A 16,984-nucleotide genomic window follows, 5' to 3' on the forward strand; every position below is an offset into this window, starting at 1 on the left:
TCTATTTCCCCACTTCCTCACCAACACTTAAGGATCCATACCATTTTAATTATGCTTTAAGGCATGATTTTTGATTCAAATCCATTGTCTGCCTCTGATTGTGAAGCTAGAAAGACTTACACACAACTCTCCATTGCCTGGGGCAATTCTTGACTCCTGGGTCCTGAGTGTTCATATGCTGTCTTACTTTTCTTAGGGTGTGGAGGTAAAGATGAAATTAATATGTAAACCTGAATCACTTTCTTCCTCTGGGCTATGATCTTTTTTCATCTGAAAATGACAAGGTTGATATTTTTTTTTTTTTAAATCATCATTTTATTGAGATATATTCACATACCACGCAGTCATACAAAACAAATTCAAGGTTGATATTTATAATTTCCAAGGTATTTCCAGCTCTAACATCAGATGAGCTGATCTAAAATGCCTATATTCTTTTTTCTACCTTGCTAAATAACATTTTGGTTAGCATTCAATGTCATTTTCATGTCATTTTCTACATCTCCCAAAAATAAATGTAGAATTTAACTGCAGGCTTTATTTTCATCCCTTAGGGTCTGTGAGTAAATCTGAGACAGCTCTGGAATTGTTGTATTTTATTGTTAAAGGTTTTAAAGAGCTGTGTTCTGATTATCAAATTGCACAAATGCATTGTGGAAAATGTAGAAAAGTATAAAAAAGCAAAGTAAAAAAGAAACGTTCATTGTTTTCTCTTCCAAAAGTAACTATTGTTGAATTTGGATATATGTCCATCAATTTATATACATACATATATTTTAAAATTTGGGGGATCATGGAGTCTATAGGTTTGCATATTGTTTTTATTTATTTGAAATTTTATCATGAGCATTTTCCCATGTCGTAACAACCTCTTTAAATTCTTATGGCACAAAGCTGTAATTTCTGGTGACTGCATAATATTCCATCATAAATATGTACTTTAATTTATTCAATCATTTTCCTATTGTTGGCCATATATGTTGGAACATCCTTATATATAAATTTTTTCATTTCTGATTATTTGCTTAAAATAGGGTCCTAAAAGTAGGATTATATGGTAGGAGATAAACTTTTAAATTATTTTCATGCATACCAACAAACCGCTTTCCAGAAGGGTTGTGCCAGCAATATATGGGAGAGCCTATTTATGTGCCAACACAAAATAGTATCATTTAAGAAACTCTGCCTTTTTGATAGACTAGTCAGCAAGGGGGGCCAGATTCTGTTGTGGTCTGGTTCTTATTAACACTGGACATACAGGTTACCTTATCTATGTCTTTGGGCAGTTCAGAATCTATAGGATGTCCCGCTTTTCTCATGGGCCTCTGTGTGGCCTGGCAGGCCAGGTTTATTGCCTCTTTGAGGAGAGAGTGGTCCTTGGCATGTCCCTGGGAAGAGTCCTGAGCCCAAGCAGCCAGCAGGAAAAATGCAACTCTAAGGCCTTAGCTCCTCATGGTCCCCGTTTCTCTTCCAGAGGAGTGTCCAGGGATTTGATATCACTCACTCATTCAGCTGACCTTTACTTAGCGCTTGCTGTGTGCAAGGGAGGTCCTGTGCCAAGTGAAAGCAGAAATGCTCTTTGAGGGTTAGAAGATTTCTGGGGGGACAATATGTGTGCAGAAGCAGTTACCAATATGGGGTGTGGCATGTACTGGAGAGCAGAACAGAGTGGGGCAAGAGATTAGAAGAGGAGGTTAGAGGCTCTGGGTGATGTCAGCAGAGAGGTAGGACTCAGCTTCATTTTGAACATGGGGCAGTGTTTTGTTTGTTTGTTTTTGTTTTTTGTTTGTAGGCAGATGTTAAGCAGAGAAATGGTATAAACAAAGGCAGGCAGCGGGAAAGCAAGAGCATGTCAAGGAGACTGAATCAGTGTCATTTAACCAGAGCTTAGGGGACACGAAAGGACATGGAAGGGCTGCTGGGGTTAGGGCAGGAGAAGGGGCTCAGTTGTGGAAAGCCTTGAGTGCCTGTGACTCCTCTTCCAAATTTCAAGCTCATCATGGAGGTATTCTCCCTTGGCAATTTTTGTTCCTATGGTGGTCAAGACTGCTCTATTGGAATTCTTATAGCCCCATCTCTTGAGGAGATAACTTGTTTATGGATAGATTTCTCACGAGGGCTTCGAGCGGCCTCAGTGGATTTCCACTGGAAGTGTTGTCTCCAAAACTTTGCTGTAGTGTGAGGATATTCTGGAAGTTTTGTTTCCACTGAGCCTGCCAGCTCTGGGGTTTCACAGGTTAGGGTCAGTCAAAGCTTCTTTCAGTCCTCATGCTATATGTTGGTATGTGGTGAATCAAGAGTGTCTCCCCAAAGGTGGCATGAGTAGCGTGGTGGCAAATCTGTAACTCTGGAGGTTAAGCAGGGAATTTTGGAGAGAGCCTCTTTTACCCCAAACATTTGGTCCTCCATATCTTAGCATTACAATTGTGTAATTAGTCTCTGTCCTCTCAAAGAGAAGTCCAAACAAGTCTAAGGAGGAAAGGATGACTTTCGATATAGTCTAGGGCAGGCTTCTCAAACTTTACTGTGCATAAGCAACTCCTCTAGAGTGTATTATAACACATATCTCTGGGCCCTCTCCCAGTAGGCCTGGAGTGGGGACTGAGGATTTGCATTTCTCATAAGCTCCCAGGAGAAGCCGATGCTTCTGGCCTGAAGATCACGCTGTGAGCTGCACTGGTCCACGGAGTTCACTTTTGGGGCTGAGTTAGGTATCTATAGAGTGATCATTAAATAAACTAATGTCTACCTCTTGTTTTTGAGAGATAAATTCATCCTCTGCTAGCTTCTGACTTTTGACATTAATAGCTTGTGAGGAGAAACGGATTTGGCTAGATGTTTTTCCTTTGTAGTTTAAGTCAGTTTCCTTGGAGAGATGACACACGGGAAAACATCAAATTCATGTCAAACTCTGGAGGGATTGAAGTGGAAGATTTTAAGTGATGTAACCACTGCATCATTAAGGCAAAACAAATCAGTCTTATCAGGAAGCTAAATTGCAAATAGAGGAAATCTGTTCTTGTTAAATGGCCCAATAACTTAGAGGCAGATTCTCTGATAGTGACTGGAATTTAGAGGGGCTGGAGCAGTCCTCACCAATGCCAAGGCTCAATGGTAGGTGTAAATAGGATCTGGAGTTAGATGATGCTAATACCACTCTGGCCACCCCATGTCTGGATTAGTCTATTTGAGTCTGAGGTCTACCTGGGGACTCAGACAGATGAGACTGAGGGCAGCAGAGAACAGCAAGGGTAGTGGCATTTGAGGCCATGGCCAGTGAAGAGCAGAGAAGACTTGAGGGGTGTGTGAACCTTGTCCCTAGATATTGAAAGGGCTGGCTTGTGGAGATTTGACTTGTTTGTATTACCCCAGAGTGTGGAAGTAGAATTTAATGGGTCAATTTCAGCTCAAAGTAAAGAAGAACTTTTTTTTTTTTTCCATTTTAACTATTTTAAGTGTATATTTCACTGGTATTATTTATATTCACAACATTGTGCTACCATCACCACCATCCATTACTATAAAACTTTTTAATTACCCCAAATAGGACCTCTGTATCTATTAATCAATAACTCCCCATGCCCCTTTCCCCCTGGCTCCTGGTAATCTCTAATCTACTTTCTGTCTTTATGAATTTGCTTATTATAGATATTTAAGTGAAATCATACTTTGTATCTAGCTTATTTCACTAAACATGAGGTTTTTAAGGTTCATCCATGTTGTAGCATGTGTTGGAATGTCATTCTTCTTTATGGAAGAATAATATTCCATTGTGTGGATATACCACAGTTCGTTGATCCATTCATCCACTGATGGACATTTGGGTTGTTAACACCTTTTGGCTATTGTGCATGATGCCGCAATGAAGATTCTTGTACAGTATCTGTTCAAATTCCTGTTTTCAACTCTCTTTGGCATATACTAAAAATGAATTTTTTAACAGTTAGAGTTGTCCCATCATGGACTTGGCAGCTCATAAAATGGGGAGTTCTTTGTATGTATCCAGGAGCTGACCATCACTTGGGGAATTTTTCATGGGATATTCAGGCTGTGACATTGGTGGGCCGACCCAACTCTGGGAGATCCAATGATCCTCTAATTTCTCCATATATTTCTCCTCCTGCCAGTCTTCTAAGGGAGGAAATTTAGGCAGTAAAACATGATTGTTAATTCACTAAAGTCAAAGGAAAGCATAGCCTTTTGTGATGTGACATTATGTCAATCCCCAAATATCATGCTATTCAAGCTGCTGGGTTTGGTCAAAACCAGCTTATCTTGCCCAAGGGCAGCAAAACTTTCTAAATACTTGTATTGGCATTTTGAGTCCTCAGGGATTGAGGAGGGCTTGGAAAGATATTAGTCAGAAGCAGGGTCAAGTTGGGGAAATTTTAGATAAAGACTAAAAATCCTGAACTCGGAATGAGGGAGGAAATGACGGAGGAGGACACGATGATTCATGTCTTTGGGTCACTCCCTAAATGGGGCGTGATTCCTAAAGGGGCATAAACATGGGCGAGGAGTGGACAGAGAGTGTTTGGGAAATTGGGGTGATGAAAGCGCTGTTAATGAGCTCTTGTGAAAGGAGAAGCCATATGAAAATTGGGCAGGGAGTATAAGTGATGAAGTAACTATTCTCTTGGGAAGAATGGGAAGGGGAGGGTCACGGATTGAGGACCAGATGAATGCCAGTTATTATTGATTCATAATGTCATAGGATCCTCTCAGAACCCGGCCATGAAAGAAGATTGAGGAGGTCAGGAAAACATTCAAACCTAAATTGTAAGGCCATGCTGCTTTCTCACTGGAGGGAACTTTACCTTGAAATCTTGCTAATTCCTAGAACCATGTCTTTAAACTTGGAGCTGTCAGGAAGACTAATGGCAGGTCCATTTGGGAGTTGGGGAGGGTTTCTGAATAGGGAAGTGACATGATCTAAATTGTGCTTTGGGGAGATAACTGGTCTTTTGGATGGTAGGATGGTTTATGGGAGGGGGAGACTGGAGATTGATTAGAAGACTGTTGCAATAGTCTGGGTGAGAGATTATGACAGCTGGCACAAGGGTGATATAGAAAGTTCTAGAAGTCTATGATACTATGAAGGCAGAGTCAGGGTCTTGGCAAATGACTGAGTGCAGTCCATTGGGTGGAGGGAGGGAGATGAGGATGGGGCCAGGTGATTGACTGGGAGAACAGTGGTACCCCTGACAGAAATTAACAGAACTTGGGCCCAGGAAAGTCTAGTATCTCCAAAGCTCTCCTGATCCCCATTTCATCTCCTTCTCAGATGGTGAGGGGGAACCTCAGCACAGCTTGAGGCTGCTTAAAGTACAGTGTCTCCATTTGTGGGGATGAAGAAGAGGACTTTTGGAATTTAAGATTAATCTAATGCAGTTAATCATTACTGGTAATTATGCTCTTAATAGTACAACATTAGGCTTAATAATTTATTAAGCAAGAGGTGATACATGAAAAGATACATGAAAAGGTCAGGACATGCAGAAGGGAAATGGGGCTAAATGTGCCAACCACTATTCTGGACACTGAAGACTCAGCTGTGAATAACAAATCCCCATCAAGGAGGTAGTTTCCCCTTTACCTGCATTTGCCCTAGCTTCTCTTCTTGATGGTCTCCCCCCACTTACTGAGGTCCCAAATCTAAGAGCTATCCTTGATTACTCTCTTTCTCTCAGTTCCTACATCTAATCTATCAACACAGCCTGTCAATTTTGTTTCTAAAGCATACCCCTAATCTCTACACTTCACTTTATCTCCACTGTTACCACCCTTGTCCAAGCTGTTGTCATCTCTTGCTTAGATAGAAAGCAACAGCCTCCCACCTGGTTTCTCTGTTTTCTCTCTTGCCCCTCAACACTGTGCTCTCTACAATTTAGAGCACAATCTTTTCTAATGTATTGCTTTATTTTTATCTGTTTTTATTTTTATTAAAATAACACGTGCACAAAATTTCAAGCATCAAATGGTTTTACAAGGCATGTTACTAAAAACAGCAACTATTGGTCCTTCTTACTGATGTCTTCTTCCTCAGACACTTTTTTTTTGGTTGATTATTCAAATATTTGTCCTCATAAATTTAAATAACCAGTTATATGTTTACTTCTTGACTTTTCACTTTTAGGAGTGATCAGTTGATTTCTCAATAGGGCAATGAGTCCATAGCTCTCTCTCACAGCCCACCCTAGGACATACTCATACTTTTTGCCCTCTTCATTTTAACAATATACTTTTTACATGTGTTTTTTTTTTCACTGTTGTGGTAACGTATATACAACATAAATTTGCCATTTTAACTATTTTTAAGCATACAGTTCAGTGGCATTAATTACATTACAGTGTTGTTACATTTACCCCCAAGGAGCAATCTTTAAAAGCAGATTAGATCCTGTTCCTCCCTTGTTTAAAACTCTCCAGTGGTTTCCCACACACTTAGAATAAAATTCTAACTTCTTGTCTTGGCTTATTGGACCTCCATGATCTAGTTCCCACTGAATTTCTAGCCTCATCTCATACTACCTTCTTCCTTGCCCACCACACTCCAGCCACTCTGGCCTTCTTTCTGCTTCTCAAACATTCATGCTCTTTTCTGCTCGAGGTCTTTGCTTTGTTGGAATGCTTTTCCTCTGATCTCTGCATGGCTGACTGGTTTTCTCATTTAGGTCTCTGCTTACAGGTTACCCTCACAGAGGGACCTTCCCTGACTCTCCACTCTATTGCCAGCACTTACCATGATCTGAGTCCTTTTTTTGGTTGGTTTAATTATTTATGTTTCCTCTGTTAGAATATAAGCTTCTTGAGAGTAAGGATTTTGTCTGTTTTATTCACAGCTGAGTCTTCAGTGTCCAGAACAGTGCTTGGCACATTTAGTAGGTGCTAAATTAATATTTGACTTTTGAATGAAAGAATGCACTTATTCCACTATCTCCTCATCATCCTCCTGGAGACTACTCTCAGGACACGCCTTTAGGGATCTCCCTCTCTTCTGATTTTCCCCTTGCTGCCTTATATTGGGGGCAGGGGTTGGTACAGTTAGGCATTTTCTGTCTTTTGGGAAATATGTGTTTGTTCCTGATTTGCACCCTCTTAAGGACCTTGACTAACAACTACAAGCTTCCCTCATCTGCTTAGCAGAATGGGGATAATTAAACTTGTTTGATACTTATTGAATGCTGCTATACCTTCTCCTCCTGGGTATAGAAGGACTTAGAACCTTCTGGAATTCTTTTGGATATCAGGGACAATTGAGTTGATGGCACTGGATCATGATTGGTCATTGCAGGAGCTATCTCTTGTTTCACCTGATGTTTTTTCTTTAGTCTCTGATTCACAATCTGATCCTCCTCTACCCTTGCTGGCTTCCACTCTTGGCTATGTAATATATGTCCTTCCAGTTTGTCTTCTAATCTATATATTTAGACATGTGTATCCTTGAAAATGCCTGTGTCTGTTGGGTCTCTAGGACCTTTTTAAAAACTAAAAATACTGTGGACATATAGGGAATTGTTATTAATAATATCCACCCTTGTTCATTGGTAGTACTTGGAATCACAGAATTTAATAGTTAGGAGGTACTTGCTTGACCAAGTAAGGGGACTGAGGCCCAGAGACTTCCTTTTAAATGATTACCTTCTACAAAATAGTCCATATTTACTCCACCCTTGTTCATTGGTAGTACTTGGAATCACAGAATTTAATAGTTAGGAGGTACTTGCTTGACCAAGTAAGGGGACTGAGGCCCAGAGACTTCCTTTTAAATGATTACCTTCTACAAAATTGTCCACATTTACTGAAAGCCTGTATTGGGCATAGCCATAAAACCATGTGCGCTGGAAAATAGGAAGGTGAGTGCACAGGTCTTGCCCTTGAGCCTATAGCCTTATGGGGAGGACTTCCAGGGGAGGAGTGATGGGTTGTGGGACTTTCCGCAACTTCCACATCTTCACTACTTGGTACCTGGTTGGGCTTACAAAAGACTCACAGATAATCTGACTTGGGAATAATTCCCAGTGTCCCTTCCAAATGCCCACATTGGCCACAGCACAGTCAAGTTCCCGGCCTGCCTCTCCTTTAAACTTGTCCTTCTCTGGGCTGCCTTGTTTCTATTCTCTCTTGCCCATGCAGAGTGTCCTGGCCAAGCATAGAGTTCTCATCTGACTTTACCTTTGTGTTTCCAGATCGGAGCTTCTCTCTTCGCCAGTAACATTGGAAGTGGCCACTTTGTGGGGCTAGCAGGGACGGGAGCAGCTGCAGGCATCGCCACTGGGGGCTTTGAATGGAACGTGAGTAGCAGCAGAATTACTCTGTCCGGAGTCAGCCAACTCATCCTGTGCTCTGAGGAGCTCTAGGGTTTAGGGATCCTCTGGGGCTACTTTGGGGTGCAGATGGAGGAGGGGCACAGCTTCAGGAGTCCCAAGATCCTGCTTTCCTTTCCACCAGAATAGCATAAGAAAACCATTGATCTAAGTCAGCCCTGGGGAAAGAGACATGTAGAGGTGAGTTACTGGCAATAGTATTTCTTTCTTCTCTTTCCTGTTGGTGTTAAAAAAGCCAAACGTCCCAGTAACCTTACAGCTATGTGGGAAGTTTGGAAATGCTTACCACTATTTCCATTGTTGTTATTATCATTAAGATGATTGTTATTATTTTAAAAGTCTCTAAATACTACTTTACTCCTTATTAACTAGGGAAGGGGCAAAGGAGAGCTAGGTGCTCTCACTGGAGTGGGAGGGCTGTGATTGGCAGTGAGAAGACTTCTGGGTTCCCCTCCATTGCTGCCCAACTCCTATTCCCATGTTCCCATGGACCAATCAGACAGCAGAGACCTCCTCCAGTCTCCCTTGGTGTCTAGGGAGTTGTCCTCAGTGCCATAAAGAGAAAATGCTGGGTGATTGTTCTGCGGCAGCTGGAGGAGGGCTTGCTGCAGGGTGTGGGGCCCCCAAAGGCAGCAGGGATGGTTTAAGTTTCCTTCTGCTTTGACTCCACCTCCTTTTTTATTTCAGGCATTGATTTTGGTGGTTCTGCTGGGCTGGGTGTTTGTCCCCATTTACATTAAAGCTGGGGTAAGTATCTGCTGTTATTTCCTGTTGGCAAAGGTTATTGCATGAACTTGGTCTTCACAGAAGGCAGGGGAAACTTCACAGAATAAGTGGCAGAGAATAGCCTGCGGTTTGGCTTTTGTTCCCAAGGTATAAAGTTCCTGATTGCCCACAGGTGCATTAAACAGATCCACTTGGCCTGGGTCTGGCTGCTCTTTTCCATCTAGGCTCATAACTCCTCTCTCTAGGAAGTTCCCCCAAGTAAACTCATTTTATTCAGACTCCTCTGAAGCATTGTGTCTCCTCACCTTGGGTGTGTACTTGCATGGCATGCTGTGCACTTGTTCTTAATATATTACTATCTGTTTTTGCCCCTGGATGGAAAGTCACTTGAGAAAAAGAACTGTTTCCCCTTCATTTTATATATTAGCAGCCCTTGTTTCCTGAGCACACATCTGATACTCAGCTATTGAATGAATGATTGGTCTCTTGACTAAGTCAACCTAAATATATGACAGTTTTAGTATCATCCGTTCAGTGAGATATAATGAGCATCTATGATGTGTAAGTCTATACATTAGGTGCTAATAGTAATACAGAAGAAATGCATGGCAGACTCTAGTTTTCTGGATGGTTACTGACTATTAGTGAGACATGTCTGGTCCCAGGAAACCACAGGTGTAGCATCGAGGGAGAAAGTCAGGAAGTGTAGCTGGAATTTGTGGAAAGGAGCTAGGAGGACAGATGGGTGGGCCTGTCACCACAATGCCTTAGCTCAGTGAGTCTGCAGAGATCCTGCCTGGTCACCTCGTTTGGCACACTGAACAGATACCCTCATTGTTATGATGATGTCTTGTTCACAGTAGGTGCTCTGCAGGGCACCTACTGCAGAATACCTGCTCCTCCTCCAGGGCAAGGATCTGCTTTCTTGGTTAAGCCCAGTCATGTGTTCACTTAAGAACAGATGTTTATTGGGCATCTCTACCTGCTGGAATAATACTCACATCCTTGCAGTGGCCAAGCATGTAGGATTGAGAGGAGCAAACGGCTGCAGGACTGGGGCCATCTGACCACCTCAGTTTATGAATTCTTGACCACACCTCTGTGGCTCTGACACCAGGGTGGGTCCTATTGCTCTGCTTGCTCTGGGCCCTTTGGTCACTCTGGCTAGGAGTGACCTCCTTTGCACCCCTTGCAGGTGGTGACAATGCCAGAGTACCTACGGAAGCGGTTTGGAGGCCAGCGGATCCAGATCTACCTCTCTATTCTGTCCCTGTTGCTCTACATTTTCACCAAGATCTCGGTGAGTCCACTATCCTGAGGGCTGGGCACCTGCTATCTCAGAACCTGCCCTCTCTTGCTCCCCAGCACATGCTGGCCTTCTGAGAGGCAGCTCTATGTGTTTCTATTAACTTGGTATCTGTCTTGGCACTGGACTTCCCTTTCTTGGAAACGTGTCTTCCCCCAAGTCCACAGTTCAAGCAGGTAAAAGTCTGTTGACTGCAGTTGCCATGGAAAGGGCCCTCTTTGCCCTTGGAGCTGGTGTTGGGATAGTCATATAAATGAGCTAAGTGCCCAGCCTCTCTCCTTGCCTTCCCAATCACTGATTTTTTGGGTTACTGATTAAACCCTCTTGGACTTGGGAGCCCCCACGTGGCTGAGGGGCAGCTTCTCTCAGCTCAGATCCTGATGGAGCCCAATTCCCACAGTCAGCTTCTCTGAATTTTACTTTTTAATTGTAGATGCTGTAAGTTACTCCCACTCTGTATGATTCCTGGGGTTCCTTACCAGAGGCCCTGCCCAAAGTCATACCTGTTCCACCTGCTGCCAAGGGCCAGCAATCTCTTGAGTAATGCATAAGGATGATAGCTGCCCTTTATTTAGTGCCATGCCCTGCACTTACCCCATCTCAAGGTCTTAGACGTGTACAGCATCGGTAGGGATTTTAATTTTATTTTCCACTATATAGAAGGGAAAACTCAGTGTCAGAGAAATTAGGTAACTTGCCCAGAAGCCAGGATTGGGACCTAGATCTCTCTGGTCCCAAAGTCTGTGCTCTCCTCACAATTTTCTGAAATATGCTGGGCTTGCAGAATGTGGTAGATCATTTAGTCCTGTGCTTTCATTTTACAGGTGGAAAAACTAAGGTCCAGAGAGGGGAGGGGAACTTGTGCAGTTAAACAGTAACAGAAGTAGAATGGGAAGCAGGTTTCCTAATACTCAGTCCCAAACTTTTGACATCATGCTCCACCCCCAACTTCTAAATCTTTCATTCTTCCAGTATAGAGTAGGTTAAAATCCAAGGCCCTGGGAAAAGCTAAGGTGGTTGATTAATCAACCTCACAATATAAATGACACCTGAGAGTTGAATTTTAGAGGAATGTGAGGCAAGAACATCAGCCACACATTGGGTTTATGAAGGATGGAAGGAGGAACATCTGGGCAAAGGGGATGGGCAGGGAAGAGTACAGACAGGCAAGGCTTTGTCTTTGTAAATTTGGCTGGCTTCGGATTCACCATGGGTTGCAAACATGATATCTTTAAAAGAATTAAATTGATGGCAACTGAACCTGCTAGGAGCTTACTTTAATATACCCATGAGTGCAAGGTTCATGGACAAAGGAAAAGAATTATTAACAAGGTAAGGTAGTAAGGAATTTATATTGTACACAAATGAGGATTAATCAGTTTTGGTGTGCAAGTGTGTTGGTGGGTTGGGAGAGGCACTGATAGTTTGTGATGGGTGAGAAGAGAGGAAGAGTGGCATTTTGAGATCCATATCCAGGTGGAGAACAACCAGGTACCTGGGAAGGCTTGGGAGGGTGTAGGGATCCAGCAGATGTGTGATTGATGGGAGAGAGAAAGTCAAGGTTGTTTCAGGTGCAGGGCCCAAATGCGACCGAGGTGCTTGGGCAGTGGTTGCATGGAGTCTTGGCCACCTTGTGGCCACATCCTTTTGTGCTTTGAGTCTTGATTGCCCTGCCATGAATTCCTGACTATAACTGTCTCCCTTATCAAGCTCTGAGAAGCATTCTGTTCTGTAAAATTTCCTGGTCTCATGTATTTTATTCAAATGTGAGCAGTCACTTAAGATAAGGCTCAGATTTTATGAATTACACGTGGTGGCCAAATGTCCTTGTTTATATTTCCTGGGGCTATTATCACAGGTCACGAATGCAATAAACTTTTATAGCAAGGCCATTGTCCATTTTGGATCCTTGGGTGAAAATAAGGGCTTCATCTTTTGTTCAAGGTTTGAAGTTCATCACTTGGGCATTCACTTTCACAATTGGAAAGAGAAATTTGAATAATGGGACTTCTCCCCCTCAAGTCTCATTGTCAAGCATGATTTGTTGGGTGCTCAAACACACCCTAATCAAGCAGGTTGGGAAACAAACACACACATATTAACTCATAAGATCTCAAGGTATTAGACTTGAGGTGAAGTAACCTGCCTAAGGCTCACAGCCTGAGATTCAGTTTCTCCAAGAGATTTTTCAACTGGATCCTCCCTTTATCCCATTGTCATTGTTCAGAAAAATTTTCAAAGTTATGGGAAGACAGTTTACCTATAGAATTGATACAGAGTAGGAGCCAGCAAACTATAGCCCTTGGGCCAAATCTAGCCCTCTACCTGTCTTTGTAAATCAAGTTTTATTGGAACACAGTCATGCCCACTTGTTTATATATTGTCTGTGGCTGCTCTCATGCTACAGTGACAAAGTTGAGTAGACGCAACAGAGACTATCTATCCTGGAAAGCCTAAACTATTTACCATCTGGTCTTTTATAGAAAAAGTGCCAACCCTTGGTCTAGAGGAATATGCTTTTCTATTTCACTTCAAGTTGATTTTCCTTAGCAGCCTATTACTTTAATTAAATCTTTTTCTTACTAAGGGCTAAGAGTAATTTAGGGAAGGAGCAGTCTAGGATGAGCTGTAAAATGAATGCGTTGTAGGATTATAGGAGAGTTCTTTAATGTCCAAGCTGGTGGTGTACTCCTTACCCAGTCTTCTTTTCATATATATATACACACACACTGATGAAAATCTTCAAACGTAAAGAAAAGTACAAAGAATAATATAGCAAACACCTTTATATCCACCACCCAAATTTCATAGATCTAACAGTTTACCATTGTGTTTTTAAAGAAATCAAGTGTTACAGATATAATGGAGGGGATCCTATCTCACTTCTTCCTGTTCAATTACTGTCTTGAACATGGTATGTACTCTTCTGATCTATGTTTTTATATTTTACTACACACACACACATATATATGTGTTTGTGTGTGTGTGTGTGTATATCCATATATCCACAAAGAATGTATTGGGTTTTTAAAATTTCTGCTGCTCCCATCTTAAAAACTGTAAAAACAATGTAATAATGGCATTAAATAAAATCTTGGGGGTAAAAGCACCTATGTTCCTGTAACCTTAATACAAACATTTTCATATTTGACTCTGACCATATCGTGTGCATTCTTTTATAGATGTGAGATCAGAATATGCATATGATTTTGTTGTCTTTCTCCCGGCTCTTCACATTAAATTGTAAACATTTTTCCATGTTTCCATCTCCATAATTATTATTTTTAGGGACTGTAGGCTATATCATTAATATACAATTTTCAACAAGCCGTTTAAAAGTCTTCCGATAGGGTAGGACAATATAAAGAATGTAAATGCATGAACCAAGATTAAAAGCCAACGATGGAAGGGGTATGTAATCCAGACAGAGAAATACACTCAATGCAGGTGCTTTGTTTCATGTCTTATATTTGAACAATTACAACCAAAGGGCCTGGTGCCAAGCCCCAGATACAAGGACACAGCTAGTCCAATACATATCTATGAGCACTAGACTAGATGACACTAATAGTTGGCCCAAAAAAGGATATGGGCATGGAGCACACAAACTAAAAACTCATTCAGAGTTGGACCAGATGATTATTTTGGTCATCCTTGAAAACCGTTTCACTGATTCTTATTGAGAGAAGGATGGAAACCACTCTCTATATTATGTGCTATTAGATGTAAGTTAACGTTTTTGTTAAATAAATGTGGTTTTCATTTCTTAAAAAAAAAAAGTCTTCTGATATTCTAAAAGCTCTTGATAGTGGTCACCTTTGGGCAGAGTGCCTGGAAGTGAGGCCACTCTTACGTTTCAATGTATGACATTCTGTGCTGCTTTTTTTTTAAAAAAATTCAGTTTTATTGAGATATATTCACATACTATGCAATCATCCACAGTGTACAATCAGTTGTTCACAGTACTATATTCACAGTATTGTCATGTAGTTGGGCATTCATTACCGTAATCAAACTTTGAACATTTTCATTACTCCAAAAAATAAAATAAAAATTAAAATAAAAAAGAACATCCAAAACATCTGACTCCCATACTTTCCCCACTGTTCATTTACTTTTTTTTTATCTTCATTTTATTGAGATATATTCGTATACCACGCAGTCATACAAAACAAATCGTACTTTCGATTGTTCACAGTACCATTACATAGTTGTACATTCATCACCTAAATCAATCCCTGACACCTTCATTAGCACACACACAAGAATAACAAGAATAATAATTAGAGTGAAAAAGAGCAATTGAAGTAAAAAAGAACACTGGGTACCTTTGTCTGTTTGTTTCCTTCCCCTATTTTTCTACTCATCCATCCATAAACTAGACAAAGTGGAGTGTGGTCCTTATGGCTTTCCCAATCCCCTTGTCACCCCTCATAAGCTACATTTTTATACAACTGTCTTCGAGATTCATGGGTTCTGGGTTGTAGTTTGATAGTTTCAGGTATCCACCACCAGCTACCCCAATTCTTTAGAACCTAAAAAGGGTTGTCTAAAGTGTGCATAAGAGTGCCCACCAGAGTGACCTCTCGGCTCCTTTTGGATTCTCTCTGCCACTGAAGCTTATTTCATTTCCTTTCACATCCCCCTTTTAGTCAAGAAGATGTTCTCCGTCCCATGATGCCGGGTCTACATTCCTCCCCGGGAGTCATATTCCACGTTGCCAGGGAGATTCACTCCCCTGGGTGTCTGATCCCACGTAGGGGGGAGGGCAGTGATTTCACCTTTCAAGTTGGCTTAGCTAGAGAGACAGGGCCACATCTGAGCAAAAAAGAGGCATTCGGGAGGAGGCTCTTAGGTACAACCATAGGGAGGCCTAGCCTCTCCTTTGCAGCAACCGTCTTCCCAATGGTAAAACCTGTGGTAGAGGGCTGAACCCATCAAACCACCAGTCCCCTATGTCTGTGGTCATGTTAGCAACCATGGAGGTGGGGTAGGCGAATACCCCTGCATTCTCCACAGGCTCCTCAAGGGGGCACTACATCTTTTTTTTTTTTTCCTTGTTTTTTTTTTTTTTTTTTTTTAATTTTCCCTTCTTTTTTAAATCAACTGTATGAAAAAAAAGTTAAAAAGAAAACAAACATACAATAAAAGAACATTTCAAAGAGACCATAACAAGGGAGTAAGAAAAAGACAACTAACCTAAGATAACTGCTTAACTTCCAACATGTTCCTACTTTACCCCAAGAAAGTTACCTAATATAGCAACATTTCTGTGAACTTGCTCCTACTATATCCATCAGAAATTCACAGACCATAGTCATTCCTGGGCATCCCCAGAACGTTAAATAGCTTATCTGTTCTTCTTGGATTATTGTTCCCCCTTCCTTAATTGCTCTCTATTGCTAGTTCCCCTACATTCTACATTATAAGCCATTTGTTTTACATTTTTCAAAGTTCACATTAGTGGTAGCATATAATATTTCTCTTTTTGTGCCTGGCTTATTTCGCTTAGCATTATGTCTTCAAGGTTCATCCATGTTGTCATATGTTTCACGAGATCATTCCTTCTTACTGCTGCGTAGTATTCCATCGTGTGTATATACCACATTTTATTTATCCACTCATCTGTTGAAGGACATTTGGGTTGTTTCCATCTTTTGGCAATTGTGAATAATGCTGCTATGAACATTGGCATGCAGATATCTGTTCGTGTCACTGCTTTCTGATCTTCCGGGTATATACCGAGAAGTGCAATCGCTGGATCGAATGGTAACTCTATATCTAGTTTTCTAAGGAACTGCCAGACTGACTTCCAGAGTGGCTGAACCATTATACAGTCCCACCAACAGTGAATAAGAGTCCCAATTTCTCCACATCCCCTCCAGCATTTGTAGTTTCCTGTTTGTTTAATGGCAGCCATTCTAACCGGTGTTAGATGGTATCTCATTGTGGTCTTAATTTGCATCTCTCTAGTAGCTAGTGAAGCTGAACATTTTTTCATGTGTTTCTTGGCCATCTGTATTTCCTCTTCAGAGAACTGTCTTTTCATATCTTTTGCCCATTTTATAATTGGGCTGACTGTACTATTGTCATTGAGTTGTAGGATTTCTTTATATATGCAAGATATCAGTCTTTTGTCAGATACATGGTTTCCAAAAATTTTTTCCCATTGAGTTGGCTGCCTCTTTACCTTTTTGAGAAATTCCTTTGAGGTGCAGAAACTTCTAAGCTTGAGGAGTTCCCATTTATCTATTTTCTCTTTTGTTGCTTGTGCTTTGTGTGTAAAGTCTAGGAAGTGGCCGCCTAATACAAGGTCTTGAAGATGTTTTCCTACATTATCTTCTAGGATTTTTATGGTACTTTCTTTTATATTGAGATCTTTGGTCCATTTTGAGTTAATTTTTGTGTAGGGGGTGAGGTAGGGGTCCTCTTTCATTCTTTTGGATATGGATATCCTACTCTCCCAGCCCCATTTGTTGAAAAGACCATTATGACTCAGTTCAGTGACTTTGGGGGCCTTATCAAAGATCAGTCGGCCATAGATCTGAGGGTCTATCTCCGAATTCTCAATTCGATTCCATTGATCTATATGTCTATCTTTGTGCCAGTACCATGCTGTTTTGGC

The 16,984-nt window shown here is 41.3% G+C and overlaps 1 protein-coding gene across 1 annotated transcript in view; it reads left to right on the forward strand.

The window, feature by feature from the left end:
* The window catches only part of SLC5A1 (solute carrier family 5 member 1), a 72,553-nt gene that overhangs the window by 15,199 nt on the left and 40,370 nt on the right, over nt 1–16,984 (forward strand). Inside the window, exons 3-5 of the mRNA XM_037817286.1 lie at nt 8,190–8,294; nt 9,015–9,074; nt 10,249–10,353. Of these exons, the coding sequence (XP_037673214.1) occupies nt 8,190–8,294; nt 9,015–9,074; nt 10,249–10,353 (270 nt within the window). The remainder of the gene's footprint in view (nt 1–8,189; nt 8,295–9,014; nt 9,075–10,248; nt 10,354–16,984) is intronic.

This window comes from Choloepus didactylus, chromosome 23 (genome assembly GCF_015220235.1).
Source record: "Choloepus didactylus isolate mChoDid1 chromosome 23, mChoDid1.pri, whole genome shotgun sequence".
In the NCBI taxonomy this organism is placed as follows: domain Eukaryota; kingdom Metazoa; phylum Chordata; class Mammalia; order Pilosa; family Megalonychidae; genus Choloepus; species Choloepus didactylus.